Source organism: Bidens hawaiensis, unplaced genomic scaffold (assembly GCF_021521415.1).
Source record: "Bidens hawaiensis isolate Kalapana, Puna unplaced genomic scaffold, B.hawaiensis_p1.1 tig00005028_1, whole genome shotgun sequence".
Taxonomy (NCBI): domain Eukaryota; kingdom Viridiplantae; phylum Streptophyta; class Magnoliopsida; order Asterales; family Asteraceae; genus Bidens; species Bidens hawaiensis.
Window position 1 is genome coordinate 904882 of NW_027491319.1, and position 20419 is coordinate 925300.

The window sequence follows — 20419 nt, forward strand, 5'->3', positions numbered from 1 at the left end:
AGAATGAAAAATGGCTAAATATAGTAATAAAACCGGTTCCAACGGTCAAAAACGGCTATATAGCCGTTGGAATCTGTTTCTAACGGCTATATTGTTTGAATTTCAAAAAAAAAACGGTGGAACCGGTTTTTACGTAATAACCGGTCCGGTTCTAACCCTACCCGGTTCCTAAAAGTTTGCATTTCTGGGCATCGGTTCGGGTCGGGAACCAAACCGGTTCTTGACTGGAACCGGTTTCATTTTCTACCCGGTGTGAAAAAAACCGGTTTCGAACCGGTTCGGGTTTTCAAGGTGAACCCGATTTGTGCACCTCTAGGCCGCATTACTGTACATTATACCAACTACACTCATGAAACCATAAAATACTCCTACGGCTACAACAACCGGTCATGACTAATAATGTACCACAAAACATGTTTCAACGACAACAATCTTACCAGAAAGATATCTCGGGATCCTGTTCACCTCCTCCACCCTGCCGAGACCACCTTTTCTGAAAACATATTAACAAGCAGTGCGGGTCAAACGGGTATCTGGACTTGGTAATTAGTATATGAACTGGAACGAACACAACAAACAGAGCATGTTCGTCTTCGTTCGTTTAACTTTAGCTGAAGAAACGGTCGAACACGAACACTAAATAAATAGGGTTTTCTAGCTTGTGCCCGTTAATTAAGAAAATGAGAGTTCCTGTGTTCGTTTATGTTCGCTCGTTAACAATATAAACGAACAGTTCACGAAAGTAAACGAAAAAATATAATTGAGCATAGACGAGCAAACATAACTTAGCTAAAACCAACTAAAAGTAGAAGTGAACAATGTATCGGGCCTAAAAAATTACTAATACTAGATTAAATTGCATTGGGCCGCTTCAAAAGTTTAAATGAATGCTAACGAATGTAAACGGACAAACTTAAAACAAACATAAAGTAGCAAACATAAGAGAATTTAAATGAATGAACGTAAAGGAAAACTCACGAACATAAATGAATGAACAAGACACGTGTTCATGTTCGTTCGTTTAACTAAATGAACAAAAACTTTTGTTCATGTTCATTCGTTTATTAAATAACTGTTGTATTAAAAATGACTCTAATATATTGGAAAAAGCGAATAGCACATTTGCTAGGTTGACCTAATTAACTCATTAGAGATAATATAACGAAGGAATGAAAATTATTACAACAAATATGCTTACCATTAAGTTTCCCATTGGCATGTAAAAGCTTCTGAACACGCGGTGACTGCAAACTGAGTTTACCAGTTGAAGAAGGGAGAGAATGTCGCCTGACAAAACCACTATCACCTCCATCTTCTGCCGCCTTAGCCTCCGCCTGCGCCCTGAGTTTGGCCTTTGCCGACTCAGTTGCCGCCATGTAACTCGGCACTGTAGAACATTCTTGTTTAGCTGTGAAATGACCTTCTCCTCATTTTCTGATTTTCTTTATCATTGGTTTCATGTTCGACTGGTGATGGATTTACATCAAGTGATTCAGCCACCATGACATTAAGGTCGTTGACTTTTTCAATGGTTGACTTTTCTGAACCACTTGCAGCAGATAGTGAAATTTTTCTTAGACTGTGGTTCAATTTATCTAAATTTGGTGAAGGAACTTTCCGGGTGCTTCTTTTTGTCTTTGTGATTTCTGTTTCTTGAGATTGTGATTTTGTGTGTTTTCTTTTTGGCTTTATATCAAGGGTTTTCTTGGGTTGAGGAAGTGGGTCCCAGAAGTTAGAAGATGACCAACGCTCAAGCCAGTTGTTAACCGAATTGGGTTCATCTGGATTGTACTGGATGTTTAAAGGCATAGTAGTTGTTGATGAAGTGAAAGCTGAAACGAGCAATAAAGCAAATATGTTGAGTTATAATGAAACATTATAGCTATAACAATGATATTATAACTTTAAGGTCCAGTGAAGGTTTAGGGTACGATACCTTAACGCCAAATGCATTTTTTGATAGCTTCTCTGATTTTAGAGATGTTTGAAGCAAGTTAGCCCGTTCCTTGTGCTATCAAAATATACAAACGAATATCAACTTATGAAACGAGTGAAAAGGATTAATAAGACTATAATGAAATCTTATAATGCAAAGGAACCATACTTTCAGTGAACCGTTCGACGGGAAGCTTGTTTATTTAATAAACAAACAAGCATGAACAAAACTTTGAACATGAACACATGTCTAGATCATGAACATTCGTTTACATCTGTTCACATTAGTTTGTTTATGTTTGTTCGTTTATGTTCATTTGTTTACATATAAATTTATAATGTTAGGCCCGTTAATATTTTTATTAGATTGGGTTTTGCAATTAAAAAAGGGTAGCGGCGCAGCTTGTTGCCCGTTTGCCTTTTGTTTCGATGTAATCACTACCTTGCTTATTTCAATATTTTGGCATATAAAAAATAAAAACTCACAAGCCTAAAAAAAATATCACCAATTATAAACTAGTCTACTTTTATTAACTTTGCTGGTCCAACATAATGATGTTCGTTCATCTATGTCAAGTTATGTTTGTTCGTTTGTGTTTATTTACAATTGTGAATTGTTCATTTATGTTATTAACAAATGAACACGTATACACTTGTTTCTTCACGAGTGAACACGAACAAGATCTACGTTCATTTATTTGTTCGGTTAAAGTTAAACGAACGAACACGAACATTCTCCGTTCACTTTCGTTCGGTTCATTTACAAGCCTAATTATAAACAAAAAAAAGAGTTACCACAGGATTTCCGGGTGTTCTCTTCTGAAGAATTTTAGGACCGTTTATGGAGAGTCTGACCCTTTGACCACGAACAAGTGCTTGAAAGTCAACAATTGCACGCATGCAAGCCAAAGTAGCAACCGCTTGTCTCCTCACCAGGTGACCACGAGCTAAGGCTTGAAGCCTTATGATGCCTTTAAGGGCCCAAAATGCCCGGCGAGCCTTTCAAAGAGTAATTAGTATTATTAAAGGTGTCACACTTGTTAATTATTAAATAACACAGTTTTCTTTTGTTTAAGCAAATTAATGAACGAAACCTACCAAGTATCCCCTGAAGGCAGCCTGTGCCTTTGTAGCAGCCTGTTCTAGCCTGATTAGCTCATCATCATTTGCATTATTAATGGTATTTCTTATATTCTCAGGTGTATCGTGCTTTAAGTTGGCACTCGAGCTCTTTTCCAACTGTGTATGTTCTCCACTTGCATTGATGACATGGTGTACTGGGCTTGATATCACCATTGAATCAGCATCAAGATCCTTTGAACGTGAGTTGATCGTAATGGAGGTCTTTTTGTCTAACGTAGAATCCTACACAAATAATCAAATATCAGGAACCAATTATTTATTAGGTCATTAATACTGTAAAACAAATTGCTCCTTCCATAAATTGTGATTAAACACAATGACAAATAAGTAATAACATGACAAGCGCTTAATGGAGTAATGGACAAACTATGACATGAATATGCAGCCACGTGACTGCAAGCACCAAAGCTCCTCCCACAGTTCTAACTTCTAACCAACAAATAAAACATTGCAATGTTGAAGTCTTCTATACAAATAAACTATCATCATATTATATGCACATATCCGTACAAAAAGGTAAAGTGATTATAGACACAAGCTATAAGCCTATAATGCGCTAAACTGGCAAGCGAGTGATAGTATATATAAAAGCTAAGAAATTAAACTAATGAAGACTCTGTAGATGAGAATAATGACTCTCTAAAGTGTAACTGGCAGTAAAAACCAAAAAGCGTAATTGATATGAATGCAAGTCCAAGACTACTGGTACACAAGTAGGACAAAAAATGTTTTGCCAAGAATATGTTATTCAAGCCAATAGGTTTTAGCAGATTTAATCTATGATGCACGGAAACGCCATTTAGGCTTGAGTCCCCGTCCCGGGGACGGTCTGGGGACGGAAACGCCGCCGAAACGCGTCGGAAACGTTTCCCGGACGATTCCGATAAATGGGGACGGTGCCGCAAACGTCTCCGGGCGTTGGGTACGGAATATAGTCACAGGAAACGTCCAAAAACGGTGCTTCGGATCATGAATCTGGTTAATCTGGTGGTGTTTGTTGAAACTCCGGCGACGTTCCATTACACACGGCAATTATTGGGCTTGGGGATTGTGGCGAATTGGGAAAGAGAGCAGTTATTTTTATTTTTTTTTTGAACGGCCAACTAAGTAACGCCGGGTAACCCGTACGCGGCCCCCATTGGCTAAAGGTAGCCTGAGCCGGCCACTAGTCCGGATGGACGGAGCCCCTAGCGGTCCACCTGTTGAGGGATTCACCGGATAAAACCCGACCCCCACGCCCGCCAACGGCACGACAGCGAGGAGCCGGTAAAACCGGGTGAGATCAGGACTCGAACCCTGGCAAGCCAGGGTCATCCCTCATATCTTCCATATAAGTTGGAGGTAGTGAGGTTTGATCCCCCTACCTCTCACTTGTAAAGTGAGTGCTCTACCATTGAGCCACAACCAACTTATAAGAGAGCAGTTATTAGAAACTAGAAAGTTAAAAGAAGAAAAGTTGGGTGAGGTCTTTTGTCGTATTTGTGTATTAATTATGTACAAAAGCAAAAGCAATCGTTTTTTTCTCATAAGTATATCAAGTTTAATATTTTTAAATAAATCTTTCACACAGCCATATAACATAAACAAAATATTTTAAGGCTTCAACCAATTACAATTTAAACTAATTGCTTATGAATTTTATGTGCTAATTATAAGATGTGAATTAAAACTAATTGACTTTGTTTAATATATTTGTATATTTTTATTTATATTTTGTGCCGTACCCGTATCTTAGATTTTTTATTTTTGCCGTTTCCCGTACCCGTAACGTCCCCGTACCCTGTCCCCGTACCCGTTTCCGTGCTACTTAGGATTTAATTATGACGTAAAATACAGAATAAAAAAAAACAGATGCATATTTCCACAGCCAACTTTGAGTAGGGGGGGGGGGTTGGCGAAGAGGGTGATTGTCCCCAGCCCGATCACCCCAGTAGCCCATAATTTTTTATTTTTTTTTTTTGAAAAAAATATGTATTCTTAATGTTTAAACCCAATTACTCAATTCATTTAAGCTTATTTTTATATTAAAAAAAACAACTTTTTGCACCCAAATCATAACCAAGTAAGCCCATTTAAAAATTTAATTGTTTAAACCCAAAAAAAAAAAAAAAACCTTTTAATTAAGTCCCGAATTTTTTCTCGGAGACGGGCCTGCATATTTCTATAACTTGTGTGGAAATGATAAAGTTTCACATGCTTTTATTAATTTTGGTATTCATAAAATGCATCCTGAAAAGCACACTAGTAATCACAGGCGCAAGCTTGCGTTTTATGTTATGTTTCCCGTGACTCGTAAAAGCAGTTTATCTTGATTCAAATTCATAACTGTACAGTTTTTGAACACTGTAGGAGTAGTCTTCTTTGTTTTCATGGTACTAGAAACAAGATTCAAGCATATTACCACTAAAGAAAGGATTGCCACCGACTCTGAGTGAAGCAGCAACTTACATTAGATAAAGTATAACTGATTGTGAATATAAAGGAACATATAACCAAGTTGCACGCAAGAAAAACAATAAGCCATCCCATACAAGGCGCTAGTCATAACACTTATAATCCAAAACGTATGCTTGCTTAAATATAATTGAAATGTAAAAACATTGTTTACGTACTTTTGAGAGATTAGATTTTGATGACTTCTTCCCAAAAAGCACAGTCTTGATCCACTTTGCAGGAGACTTCCCCATTGCCAATTGATTATATTAATACTTTTGGAACTGTTTAACCTCTAAAGTCCCTGCATTTCATAAATTAAAGACCTCTTATCAAGCTAGAGTCTAGCTGCTTATAATTCATAAATTCATGTCTACTTATATATCAAGCTCAAAAGTCCCTGCATTTCATGAATGACCTCTACTAATATACTCATGTCACCACGAAGGGTGTTCACGGTCCGGGTTTGTGAGCTAAATGATTTTTTATCACCGAAACCGAGCCAAACCGAATCGTTACCAACAGTTTGGTTCCGGTTCCGGTTCCGGCTTCAAAAAAATAAAATATATAAAGTATAGAAATATTTTAAACTAATCAATTCACAGATGAATAATATTAAGAAACAAAAAGTTGACAAATTTTAATAAACATAATCTTAGGTCTTTGTAAGTATATTTTTCACAAATGATTCTTCATCAATTATAATAACACAAATATTAAACTTGAATGTTACAGTCCAATATTAGTATAAAGAAAAAAGAAGATATATAATAATAACTTGTAAGTATGACTTGGCCCAATTAATATAAAAAAATATAGATAGCTAAATGTATGTAATAAAAAATATATAATCAAATCTTACAGTCCGGTCCGGTTTGAAATATTTGAAACCGACTAACCGAAAGTTGAGCGATAACCGGTTTGTAATTGTAAGAGAACAGTGAACAGGCCGAGTCACCACCAATCATGCATTGAAACCAAAAAGCATGCCTAAGAAGCAACAACTACAAGTAAGTAACTAATGAGAAACAACTATAAACCAACAGCAAAACATCAAACAATAACATAAGCAACAAATGAAAGCAATATGTGTAAAAGTTTTAAAACCTAGAACAGAATCAAGTAATGAGAAAGATAAATTACACAAACAACCTAGGAGGGGTTACTGGGTTAGGGTTTTAAGCAATGTTGTTGTATTTCAGATCTGAAATAAAAATAATAACTGACCGAAAACAAAGTTTTGGTTGCGATAGATAGATAGATAGCTATCAATTCAATTGGGAGCAGAGTTTCGAATTTCTACTCTCTTTGTTTGGACCTTATTTAACTATTATTTATTTATTTATTTTCATTTTTATCTTTTCCTAAACTATTTATTTATTCTTAGAGTGTTATGAATACATCATAAGCAGTGACTCTTCACATTCATAACCTTTACTTTTCATTACGTTTGTAATAATGTTATAGCCCTATAAATAGTGGCTCTTGTTATTGTATTAGATACACATATCAATGAATAAAAACTTTTCCCCTTTCTCTACTTCTCACTTTCTCTCTATACTATGATTACATACATATTTTATGTAGCTAATAGGTTGTTGTTTTAAAACAAGTTCTCAGCACGAGTCTCTATATCTTATCTTGGCTTCCCATAATTAATCAACAAAGTCGTTACCAACAACTATACCGCCACCGTTGGCTATCGTCCTTTCTTTACTCTCCACATCGATAGCCGCAATGCATTTTCATAACTAAGGTACGTACCAAGACTGACCTATTATTTGGTCTTTGATAAATTCATATTTTTTGATGCACTTTGAGTTATTTTTTTTTGGAATACGTTTTCCAAGTAATTAATGTGCATAGTTTGAATAATTAATATGTATACTAGTTTATATGTTTTTAGCCGGTTTTCCATATCGCACATCATATTTTCCCAACTTAATTACTCATATACTCTCTCGTAATAATCATGATTATTTAAGTCACATTTTTTTGGGATTGTTGTATTTTGTTACTTTGTGTTCATAATGTTTATGATGAATAACACATCCTACTAGAGTTACAGGAACATTTTTGTTTCCATTCTCTACGGCCATTCTTTAATATAGTTTTTAGATTAATTAACTAACAATAAGTTTAAGTTATAGATGGTGAATGGATCATTATACATTTATCATTATTAACTATCCATAATTGTTATATTTATATAAATGGATTAAATAGTATTTATTGTCATAAATTATATATCATACACCCATGAAAGAAAATTAAACTATGCATTTACAAGATATGCATTTTTCATATATGTATTTATCATGGAATGACTTAAATTAGTATTTCTATTTTATGTGATGGATGATTAGATTATTTACTTTATATATAAACCTATAGATTTCCTCAACATTAAATGGTGGTTTATATTATAATCATATTTATGCTAAACCTTGAAGGACTTAAATTGCCAAGATCATATATAATAAGTTCTTGAGAACGATATGATTGTATTATATAAATTCTTGTATACATTGATGAATGGAATATATATATATACATATATATATGGAACTCCTGGTGAGTTTCCTAACATGATTTATTAGTTAAAAGTAAGCATCTTAAGGATGTAATTCCTATGCATTAATAAACATATGGTGATATTGAATAAACTATGTACAAGAATGGTACCATATGGAATGAAATTAAAATAATTTTTGATGACATCTTTAAATATAACATAGAAAATAATGTGCTAACTAGATGAAGTTTTTGTGCCAAACTCTTTAAGAGTAAAATTGTATACATGATTGGTTAACATGGAAGGAAATTCATAATGGATTGCTAAACCTTTTGAGTTGTATATTGTATACATGATTGATTAACATAGAAGGAAGTTCATGACAAATTATACGTGCATGAAGCATTTAAGCCAAAAGCTCAAGAAATTTATTATATGAAATTAACAAGTTCTATACGTGATCTCTAAAAGCCGAGTCAGAAATGATATAATCAACTCGGTGATTATCTCTCGAAAAAGAGATATGAATATGATATATTCAATCCATGTGTCGAATATTTTAATATTAAATCAACAATATCATATGATGATTGCATTGTATCTCATAAAGAGATGGTATGCGGGTTGAGCATTTGAGTATTGATATTTTTATATCAATCATTTCATCTAGAAGATGTTAAAACATTTTAATATGGATAAAGTTCATCTCATATAGAACAAATTATCCTTTATATCAGTAGTAATTCTTGGTCAAGGAGAAACATTATATTAATTGATGTAATATTTCTTTCTAGTTATACACAACTATGTATATTATTTATTTAAATTTATTGACAAGATATAATTTGTTTCAAGTGAATAGACAACAAAATAAGCTAAACATAAATATTTTATACATGCAAGGTATGAAATATATAAGTTTATATTTTACGAACCCGTAAAAAAAGGGTTGGTTAGTCATATTGATGCAGGGAATGTAATATAACAAAGTCATGGATCTTATGGTACTTATTTACAAGATGGGACACTACAACTCACTTGTTTACAAGATGAGACACTGCAAGTCATACACGAAGACAGTACATCATTCCTCCAAATAAGAAGTGTACATTACAAGATTAAGCGGAGGAGTTTTAATTACAAAAGTCTTAAACAAACTTTCCCAGATGATCAGAATCCGCCACTTAAAGGATGTATAAATGAGAGGGAGTATTATACGCGTTGCACTCTTTTTCCCTTAGCTATGGTTTTATCTCAATGGGTTTTCCAAGCAAGGTTTTTAATGAGGCAACATCACTAAGCGTATTTCATTATGTGGATAGTCAAGGGGGAGTGTTATGAATACACCATAAGTAGTGACTCTTCACATTCATAACCTCTACTTTTCATTATGTTTGTAATAATGTTATAGCCCTATAAATAGTGGCTCTTGTTATTGTATTAGATACACATATCAATGAATAAGAACTTTTCCTCTTTCTCTACTTCTCACTTTCTCTCTATACTATGATTACATACATACTCTATGTAGCTAATAGGTTGTTGTTTTACAACATAGAGGAAGTTTTTGTAGTGAAAAAATAGTCGACACATTTCTAGGGGACGGGTTTGGGGCGTAAAGAATTGGGTCTCGTCGTTAATTCAACCAACTTCAATCACATCATCCCATTTCTTTTGATTAAATTATTTGATTGCCATAAGAGTTTCAATCATTACACATAATTAGGAAAAAAAATAAACTTCTTGTACATGGCATGTAACTATTTTTGTGAGTTGTGAATTATGTGTCTTTGATGTTCGTTATGAAGCTTGATTAAACACATGGTTGAATTGTAATGTAAATATGTGCTTAAATGGTTCAAAATAAATGATACAGAAGAAAATAAGTAAAACTGACGTAAATTATGATTTGTGTGTGAAGGATTGTATGTGAAAGATAACTTGAGAGCTTTAACGTATTATTTTCTTTTCAATTTTTTGAATCGTGATTTGTGTGTGAAAGATTGTAGAGGTGAAAGGCTAACATACTTGATAGTGAATTATATGCATTAATACGTCATACGAATCAAAATAGAAATGTACTACGACTCTACGAGAGAAATGGTTTAATGGGTAATAAACCGTAAGATCATAAAGAAACGTCAAGATGAGAGTATAAGTATGAACTAAAGAGAATCACCAAATTATCTGAGTTGTGAAGTGTAAACTTCTGATTGTGATGACTGAATCCTAAATTTATATTGTAATGTTTTTAGCAAAGAGTTACATGTTATCATTGTTGTATTCTTAATTATTTGTATAATGTATGCCAAAGGCTTAAAGTAACCAAACCAAGTCGCGATGGTAAACTTGAAGTAAAACTAATTAAAAGATTGTTTTGAAGGAAACTGATGTAGGTGGAACCAGGGGTGTTCACGGTCCGTTTTCACGGTTTTAGGTCAAACCGTACTTTTCCTATCTCATACACCAATGCCATATAATAAGATCTTAATACTATTGTGGTCCTTTAAGTCTTCCCCTTTCGGTCCAAGTGCGCCTTCAAATGCAATTGCTTCACGTTCTTCCGATTGAGTTTGGGATCCATGGCTGCCTTTAAATTCTACTGAAATATGTTCTTGAGATTGAAAAAATACTACCAAAATCAACAGTACTGTTTGTACTTATGGCTTACTTTTTTTTGTCATTTGATGCAGCACACAAACATATTTCAACCAGGCTAAAACGTATATGCAGTCAGAAGGAGACGTGTTGAGGTTCTAATAAAAACAAAGCGCTGCCATCTTCGGTGGAATATACTGAAAGTTGCACAACCTGTTGGGTTGATCATCCCAAACTTTCATCTCGTGTTCGCACAAGTCCAAATTAACCACATTAAAACCCTGTGACTTATAACACAAATAAACACGTATGAAGTACCGTTGTTCGTACAAATAACCAACTAAAACTATACAACTAGCGCAATAATATACGAAACTAATACCCCCACCATTCAGGGCCAAAAAATAGTGTTTCAAATTCTCGTTGCCAAATTTTGAGAAATCAATGTAATTAAAGTTTAGGGGTCAAAAAATAATTGTTACAAAGTCTTGTGATCAAATTTTAAGAATAAGAACTCAAGATAATCAAATTTTAATAGTCAAAAAGTAACCTTTACAAAATCTTGCTGCCACATTATAAGAAATCAAAGTTTATATGTTGCCTTTAAAAATATACTAATGTTTATTTTTTTGGATTACTTATTTTCTCTTTGATTTTATGAAGTTTTTATTAAAAGACTAAATGCCTTTTTCTTCCCTCTCACTTGTATATTATATACGACCTTAGGGGACGGTATAAGGCTCCTACGCTTGTTGAACTCCCTACGGTATCAAATTTTAAATAGTTAATGTTCGCATCTTCTTCGTTGACATCATTCCTGATTCACCCATACGCCTCTCATTTTTCTCTTTTGTTTTATCTCAAAATCGGAAGGGTGGCCCTCTTTCTCCAAACTCACCTTACGCCTCAGCAACTCCCAGTTTCTGCCCCCTTGTGTTAGAAGTATTAAATAAAATAATAATCAAATTTCATAAATCATTTTAAAAACATCGTTTGAGACAGACTTCAGAACAATTAGTAAGGTTGCTGCTTTGCGACTTAGGTGATGTTTGTTTTTGCTTCAAACATCTTCAGGAGAGTAATGTCTGCAGGCGCGCAGACAATCAGCTGTGAAGACAGTTTGTTTTTTTAAAAGAATAAGATCTGCAAACAGCTTATAACTTCTTAAAACAAAAGCTATTGAAACATGCTTCAAACGTCTTCATCCTCCACAACCGGTCGTCCAGCCCTTCCAACCCTAGCCACCACCTCCGTCGCTCCTCCACTCGCCGGCAGCCATCGCCACCGCCTCTGCTCCTCCAGGTACACTCCTTCTCTTCCTCTCTCCTTTGGTTCCGGTCGCCATAACTACCGCCATACCGCCTCCTGCTCTCTCCCTTGGTTCGGTCGCCATACCGCCACCATAACCACCGTTCGACCACCTCCGTCGACCCCCCGCTGCTTCATCATTAAACCGTTCGACCACCGCCGTTCGACCACCTCGTTCTGGTGGTTGTGTTTTGGGCTGATTTGGTCTGCTTATATAAATTGAAAGAGTCGAGAAGTTTTATCGTGATTCATACAATCCGTTCAGTTTCTCTCTCAAACATCAATTTTGTTCATCTTCTGTTAATTTAGGGTTTTGATTCTTGAATCCGTTTGTTTTCCAGTTTTAGTCTTTATGATTGTTGTAATCAGTAGATAGATTCTAGTGTACCAGATGTGCTATAAGTGTGTATTTTAGAGTTTGATTGTCTGGTTGTTTTTGTTTGAGAGTTGTTGAAAATTTATGAAATTGGTAGTAGTTTTCAGAGATATATGGCAAGATTGGTAGTAGTTTTCAGAGAAGTCAACATATATAAATGATTTCTTTTATTTTGGTCCATAAACTTTCGTCTTTAGGAAAATACATTTTAAGAAAAAAGAGTGTGTCGGTTTATGGTATTTGACCCAAACCACCTTTGATTTGTTTTTGTTAAGCCATTTGTTTTTGTTATGGTATTTGAGTATTGTGAACCCATGATTGTTTTTGTTATGCTATTTGAGTATTGTGAACAAATGATTGTTAAGAATATATATAATTGTAGATGAAAACTAATGATGGTCGACAACAATGGACGGATGACGCAATTAAATGTTTATTAGAAACATGTCTTGAAGAAATTGGGCGGGTAGGTAGAAATGGACAAAGCTTGCGCAGAGAGTCTTGGGTTATATTAGGAAAGAAACTCAAGGAACAATTTCACATGGATTTGAGTCAAAAGCAAATTAGAAATGCTTTTGATACCATGAAATCAAAATATGTAGGATGGTGTTATTTGCGAAACAAGACTGGAAATCTTTACAACCCAGAAACAAACATGTTCACTTTAACGCCTCAGGAATGGGAAGATTTTAAGAAGGTGTATATTTCTTTATGTTTTTAGTATTGTGTTATATTTTAGAGTGAAAAGTATAAATTATAGTCCATATTAATTTGGCGCAGGGTCACCCGAGGGCAATGTCATTAAAAACACGCCCGTTGCCTCATCTTGACCTTCACATAGCTTTGTTCGAAGGGCTTAGTGCTACAGGTGGTAATCAATGGACATCTACTCAAACATCTGGAGTTTCATCATCCCCACATGTCCAAACACTTCAGATACAAGATGGTAGCTTTTGTAATCCGGAAGATGATGATGGAGACTCTCATGAACAAAGCTTTCAAAATGATGATGAAGTTCCTTCCAATAATAAGGGTCAAACTTCTAATCATAATGAAGCTAGGCGTAACAAAAAAGCCAAAACCTCTAAAACCACCATTACCCTAGATGATTTAGCGAAAGATATGCAACAAGCACTCAAGCATATGGTGAAAAGCACAGGGCCATCAACTGACGAATGTTATGATAAGTTGAAATTAGTTGGCTTAGAGCCTATAGATCCCTTGTTTTTGGCAGCATTTAACATTTTTGGTCAGTCGATACAAATGAGACAAGCGTGGATGACATTGCCATCAGACCCTGAGGTGTTGAAAGGGTGGATTAAGATGACCGGGACGACATTAGGAATGTCTAAGTAGGGAGAGTGATTTGTAGTATGTCGGTATTTGTAGTGGATGGCATTGGTCAGTCGGTATTTGTCTTTTGGTGTGATTTGTAGTATGTCGGTATTTGTAGTAGATGACATTGGTCAGTCGGTATTTGTCTTTTGGTGTGATTTGTAGTATGTGATTCGTATTATATGAACCTTTATTTGCTTTGTATTTTGAACAATTATTGTACTACTTTGAACTATTATGTTTGCAATTAGGCCTTTCTTATATTCAATTTTCAACATAAACATTTTGCTCTTATTCGACAGGTTTATCATGGATTATAATCAAAAGTTATTGCTCCTCATTGTGATGTTCTTATATCTTCGATACTTTTGGCCGAGAAATCACAAAAGAAAAAGAGATAACACTTCGGTTATGTCTGGACACCATTTTACTTTAGAGCTGTTGCGTGGGAACAATCAACAAAGCATTGAACTCCTTCGTATGTCACGTGATTCATTTGTTCGACTTTGCACACATTTTAGAGTGAAAGGTTGGTTAAAAGATAGCAAACACATCTCCGTTGAAGAAAAAATGGCTATGTTTCTGATCATGCTCGGTCACAATCAACGGTTTTCCGTTATTAAACGTAGATTTCAACACTCGAAACAAACAATTCATAAGTATTTTCATGAAGTGTTGGCAACAATGATGGAGTTTGCTAAAGAGGTTATAGTACCAACATCTAATCCAGATACTCCAAGACATAATAAAAGATTACGAAGAGTTTTTAAGGTACGTCCTAAAAGTCCTATTGTGATCTCTTTCCATGTATATTATTAACGATTAAATTCTATATAGGGAGCGATTGGTGCACTTGATGAAACTTTGATACATGCCATTGTCCCTGTTCATAAACAACATTTGTATAGAGGAAGAGGAAAAGGCGAGTGCTATCAAAATGTTTTGGCCATTTGTGACTTCAATATGGTATTTACCTTTCTGGTGGCCGGATGGGAAGGAGTAGTACATGATTCTAGAATATTGTCTGAATCTTTAACAAATGCTAATGCACCATTTCCACTACCTCCTCCGGGTATATATATTACAATCTCAACTTTATTTCTTATATTACATATATAGTTTTGATGCATGCATCGTCTTTTTTAGATAAATATTATCTATGTGATGCTGCGTATGCACACACTTGTGGATTTATGGCACCATATCGAAATGTGAGGTACTGGCTTGGAGATTTTCGAAGAAATCGTGCATTGACCGAAAAAGAAAAGTTCAACCACGCACATGCAAAACTTAGAAATGTTATTGAACGTTCTTATGGGGTATTAAAGGCACGTTTTCCAATATTAAAAAAAATGGCGCCTTTCTCGTTGGTTACACAACGAAATATTACGATTGCATGTTTTGCACTTCACAATTTTATACGGAAAGAGGGTTTAAGCGATGACCTTTTTGATGAATATGATCACCCAAATGTACGTTTTCAAGATGGAGATGAAGATGCACAAGATAATGGTGAAGAAGGAGAAGCTCGACATGGAAGTGCAGCGGATCGTGAATTCATGAGTCAACTTCGAGATCAAATAGCACAACAATTAATGCAAAACAATGTGCTTTGAGTTTATTTTATGTTATGTGTTTTTTAAACTTGTTTTTAATATTATAATTTTATGTAACTTGAATGTTAAATAACTTCTATCCAGTGAGATAAGTTTGATAATTTACATATTTTCAGTTTATGCAGACAGTATCAACTTATAAAAACAAACAGTCTTATTTTTTCAACTTACAGAGCTTCAGACCACATCTTCAGCTGCAGACATAAAAACAGATGAAATCAGCTTACAGACAGTTTATGTCTGCAAAAACAAACAGCACCTTAGAAGCAATTTCCGAGTTCAAGTCGTGAAAATAGCCTATTGCACAAAAAAAATATAAGATAAGGCTACATACATCATATCGCAAAACGACCTGACCCCTCTTTGTCTTTGTGCAAACGCAAGAGTCTAGTGCACCGGAAAAAAGGGGTTAAAAATATTTTTTCCCAGTTAGGGCAAAAAGAAAGAAAAAAGAAATAGAAGTAGAAGAAGCTGCTGCTGCTGCTGCTGCTGCAAAGACATCTTGCAACTGAACCACCACCAGTCACCCATGCTTCCGAATATAAACTAAAAAAACCCTAACATAAACAACACTCACCAATGCCTTATTATTATTATTATTATCTTAACAAAGCAATCCACAGACTCCGCCCCAATCATCATTACAGGAGGCTAGGGTTTCCTTATTGTATTTCAATTCAACACGGTTTTTGTTCCATTTCAAGGAATAATAATAATAACCGGAAAGATGATAGTAATGTGATAGATTTGAGTCAGTACCCCACCGATAAAATTCGCAACTTCTCGATTATTGCTCATGTTGATCACGGTAAATCTACGCTCGCTGATCGCCTTCTCGAGCTTACCGGTACTATTAAGAGAGGCCATGGGGTGCCTCAGTATCTTGATAAACTGCAGGTACATTTTATTGCTTCATTTTTATTGCTTTATTATCATTTAATATGTCAAATACTTTATTTTGATTTCTCACTATGAAAATGCATGCCAATTTTAAGTTTAAGACTAACTCAATATAATCCCACTTATAAGTTTCAAAAACTTTTTTTTACGTGTTCGGTACGGATGATGGGAATCCGTATGACATAAGATGTAGGTAAGAGAATTTGAGCAAACAACTATACAAAAGTACTAATATCGTAAGTCGCAAACCACTGCTAACATACAATGATGAGTGAACTAATGTAGCTGCAATTAAAAGAGCAAAGCGATAGGAAAAAGAAGCACTAACCTCTTTGCCAGTACCTTTACAATCCCCTAAAAATGTAAGGCAAGAGCAGTTGGAAATTAGTTTCGTGATCAATCTCAATAAACACATGATGTTGGAACAAATTCAACACTTTTCTATTACTTGCTCCCTAAATTACCCTGATTGCTTATAACTAGGAAGCTTTTCAACTAGATAAACGTACGAAATGAACTCAAGTAATCTTTTAATTCTTATTAACATAGAAAATATATCTAAGCTATATCTTTTATCATACCAGCCGATTCCTACTTTCTTCAATCTTTTGTGTTTATTTCAAACACCACTTTCACATGTGAATCAAAACAACCCTCAATTTTTCGGTTCACTGTTTTAGTCTCTCAACATATGAAGTATTAAGATTATATCATCTAAGACTAAGGGTAAGGCAAATAAAAGTATAGGAAAAGCTAAAGCCACAAGACATATCTATACACTCCTCATGAAGTCCATAACTGTGATCCAATGTCTTCAAGAACTTCCATTCCTGATCATCTCTTGGTGCAAGCCTAGCAAATTCTGGCTAATCTGCTCATCACATGTCAATCTGGGCCTGCCTCCTTTTGCCCTCCACAGTTAGGGTTTCAATGGTTCTTACTGGAGATGTCATCCCATGTCAATTATCATTTCACTTGTATTTGCTAAATTATGTACTTGCCTACGATTCATAAAACACATTGAAACTTTCAACATTAGACTGTCATTTAGTGAGCTCGCTTGTTGAGACGCTCAAGGATCACCGAACTCTAAACTTTCTATAATCAGTGTTTTAACTTGGTTCTTATTTATTTCAAAACTTGTAGTCTGCATTTTATAGCGTCTTGACTTTGTATGCACATCTAAAATAGATTGTTGCATCAATAAGTTGTAACAATCAGTTTCAAATGTGGCCGAAAAGTAATCTTAATCCTGCTATTCTGAATAATGAAGTTCAAAATAATGAGATCTGGACTCTGGAGAAGCAAGCATAGGTAGCTGTAAGAAATAAATATTGGGATGAATATATTACCTGCATATCCATAGCAATAATCCATGAATTATCTAATTACTATGACTCATATATGGCTGCTAGATCACTTTATCTAAACATTGATTGTGATTCAGGTATGCATTCACATATCATAACCTTGTTATGAATTTTAATAGGTTGAGAGAGAAAGAGGAATCACAGTGAAGGCTCAAACCGCCACAATGTTCTACAACCACATCATTAAAGACACTAACACAAAATATTTACTAAACTTGATCGACACACCCGGTCATGTAGATTTCAGCTATGAAGTATCAAGATCATTGGCTGCTTGTCAAGGAGCCCTTTTAGTGGTTGATGCAGCCCAAGGTGTGCAAGCTCAAACCGTTGCAAACTTTTACCTAGCGTTTGAATCTAATCTCACAATAATACCCGTCATCAACAAAATTGATCAACCAACCGCTGACCCAGACCGTGTCAAAACACAGTTAAAGTCAATGTTTGACCTTGACCCGAGTGATGTGCTTTTGACTTCTGCAAAAACGGGTCTAGGTCTCGAACACGTTCTCCCGGCTGTTATAGGTAGGATCCCTCCGCCACCGGGAAAAAAAGATTCAAATCTTCGTATGTTTTTGTTGGATTCTTATTATGACGAGTATAAGGGGGTGATTTGCCACGTGGCGATTGTTGACGGCTCGTTGCGTAAAGGTGACAAGATTTCGTCGGTTGCCACAGGTCAGTCTTATGAGGTTTTGGATGTTGGGATTATGCATCCAGAATTAAGGTCAACGGGGTTCCTGTTGACCGGTCAAGTCGGGTATGTGGTCAGTGGCATGCGATCAACTAAAGAGGCGCGTGTTGGTGATACATTGTTTCATACTAAAACAACTGTTGAGCCTTTACCGGGTAATTTTGTAAATTTGGTTTAAGACGTTAACGGGCTATCGAATTATGTTAAATTGTTTAATGATTAGGGTTCAAGCCTGCAAAACATATGGTTTTTTCTGGGCTTTATCCGGCGGATGGTTCTGATTTTGAAGCACTAAGTCATGCAATTGAGAGATTAACATGCAATGATGCTAGTGTCTCAGTTGCTCGAGAGAGCAGCACAGCACTCGGTCTCGGTTTCAGGTCTGTAGATTGATTAAATTCTGTTTCTTTTATGTTTTTAATTATGAAAACTGTAACTCTACTTGAGTTTATTTGATAATATACATGGTCATTTCTTACAGGTGTGGCTTTTTAGGATTACTTCACATGGATGTTTTCCATCAACGTCTTGAACAGGTGTTGTTTTGTTAGGTTTTAATGAATAAAATAGTTAATTACTGATTAGATGTTTGTTTGAAATTTAACTTAACAGGAACATGGAACACATATAATATCTACTGTTCCAACTGTGCCGTATATTTTTGAGTATTCAGATGGGAGGTGAGTGGCTTTTGGTCTTTAAAAGATTACTTCAGATTATTTATAAAAAAGGAGTTCACTAATTTATGTTTTTCCAGTAAAGTAGAAGTGCAAAATCCTGGTGCGTTTACTGCAGATCCTAAAATTCGAGTTGTAGCTTCATGGGAACCGACAGTATTGGCAACAATTATTATCCCCAGTGAGTAAGCTCTCAAAAACCCTAAATTGTATCATCTATAGAAACTTTAACATTAGTTAAAACTTAAATAACTTATTATGCTTTTTTTGGCTATAGGTATGTGGGGGCGGTTATTAATCTTTGCTCAGAACGAAGAGGTGAACAGCTAGAGTATTCATTTATTGACAGGTAAGCTTACACGCGCATTGCATTAGAATTTATTTAGATTTTCAATTTTTTTATTATGTTAAACTTGTTGGTTATATGCAGTCAGCGGGCGTTTATGAAGTACCGGTTACCTCTCAGGGAAATTGTGGTTGACTTTTATAATGAACTGAAAAGCATCACGTCTGGTTATGCATCATTTGATTATGAAGATTCAGCGTAAGATCATGCTTCCAATATATGGTCATATTTAGAGATACACAAGACAATAATATGTGAATGTTGATTTGCAGGTATGTTGAATCTGATGTGGTGAAACTTGATATTCTTTTGAATGGACAACCTGTTGATGCAATGGCTACTATTGTTCATAAGTTGAAGGCTCAACGTGTTGGTCGTGAGCTTGTAGACAAGCTCAAGAAATATATTGACAGGTTATCCAACTGTTTTCAACCACTTTTGTTCTTTGTGTTTCAGAATTTACTTACGCGTGTGACATTAACACAGGCAAATGTTTGAGATCACAGTTCAAGCTGCTATTGGATCAAAGGTCATTGCTAGAGAGACGTAAGTAACACCCCCTCTGGCTCTTAAACCATGTTCTGACCAGTCAACCCGACATGGGTATTTTGTTACTTTTACTAGAATCTTGCTAGCTTTCACAATTGGCAGTTGATGTTGCAGGATTTCTGCAATGAGGAAGAATGTGCTTGCAAAGTGTTATGGTGGTGATGTTACGAGGAAGAAGAAATTGTTGGAGAAACAAAAAGAAGGAAAGAAACGTATGAAGCGTGTGGGGTCGGTGGATATACCTCAAGAGGCTTTTCATGCCATATTGAAGGTATCATAGTCGATAGATGAAAGCAAAATACGCAAAATCTTTTCTACTTGCTAGTGCTATTGCCCTTAGCTTCATTAGGGTAACACTATTTTTGGTAGCTTAGTTGTACCAATTATTGGTATTTGGTCTTTGATTCGAAATATTAATAATATGTTGTTTGATTCAAATTATATCTATCATCTCTAATGATATTGAAGGAGATTTTAGTCCTCAGAGTGTTCCATGAAACATCTGTATTTAGAAGTGAAATGACAGTGATAACACATGAAACACATTCATCTGATGATTTGAAATCTTTAGACATGTCTTTATCCAACAAAGTTCACCGGTCATCCTAGAAGAAACACAATGCC

At 35.2% G+C, this 20419-nt stretch overlaps 1 protein-coding gene and 1 pseudogene across 2 annotated transcripts; one reads left to right on the top strand and one right to left on the bottom strand.

The window, feature by feature from the left end:
• Nucleotides 1-321: 321 nt before the first annotated feature.
• On the bottom strand, nucleotides 322-6774 carry LOC143628583 (protein IQ-DOMAIN 31-like; annotated as a pseudogene). The gene is made up of 7 exons (XR_013152772.1): nucleotides 6664-6774; nucleotides 5691-5815; nucleotides 3034-3300; nucleotides 2731-2934; nucleotides 1890-2011; nucleotides 1199-1855; nucleotides 322-493 (listed from the first exon to the last, which is right to left on the bottom strand). The product of XR_013152772.1 is annotated as a protein IQ-DOMAIN 31-like (transcript).
• Nucleotides 6775-15749: 8975 nt separating this feature from the next.
• Nucleotides 15750-20282, top strand: LOC143628605 (translation factor GUF1 homolog, mitochondrial-like). Its single transcript, XM_077098153.1, has 11 exons — nucleotides 15750-16156; nucleotides 17649-18378; nucleotides 18447-18603; nucleotides 18705-18759; nucleotides 18836-18903; nucleotides 18981-19085; nucleotides 19178-19249; nucleotides 19331-19444; nucleotides 19519-19659; nucleotides 19733-19792; nucleotides 19910-20282. Exons 1-11 carry the CDS (start codon nucleotides 15839-15841, stop codon nucleotides 20073-20075), a joined length of 1986 nt encoding a protein of 661 aa, XP_076954268.1. The 5' UTR covers nucleotides 15750-15838; the 3' UTR covers nucleotides 20076-20282.
• The last annotated feature ends 137 nt before the right edge of the window (nucleotides 20283-20419 follow it).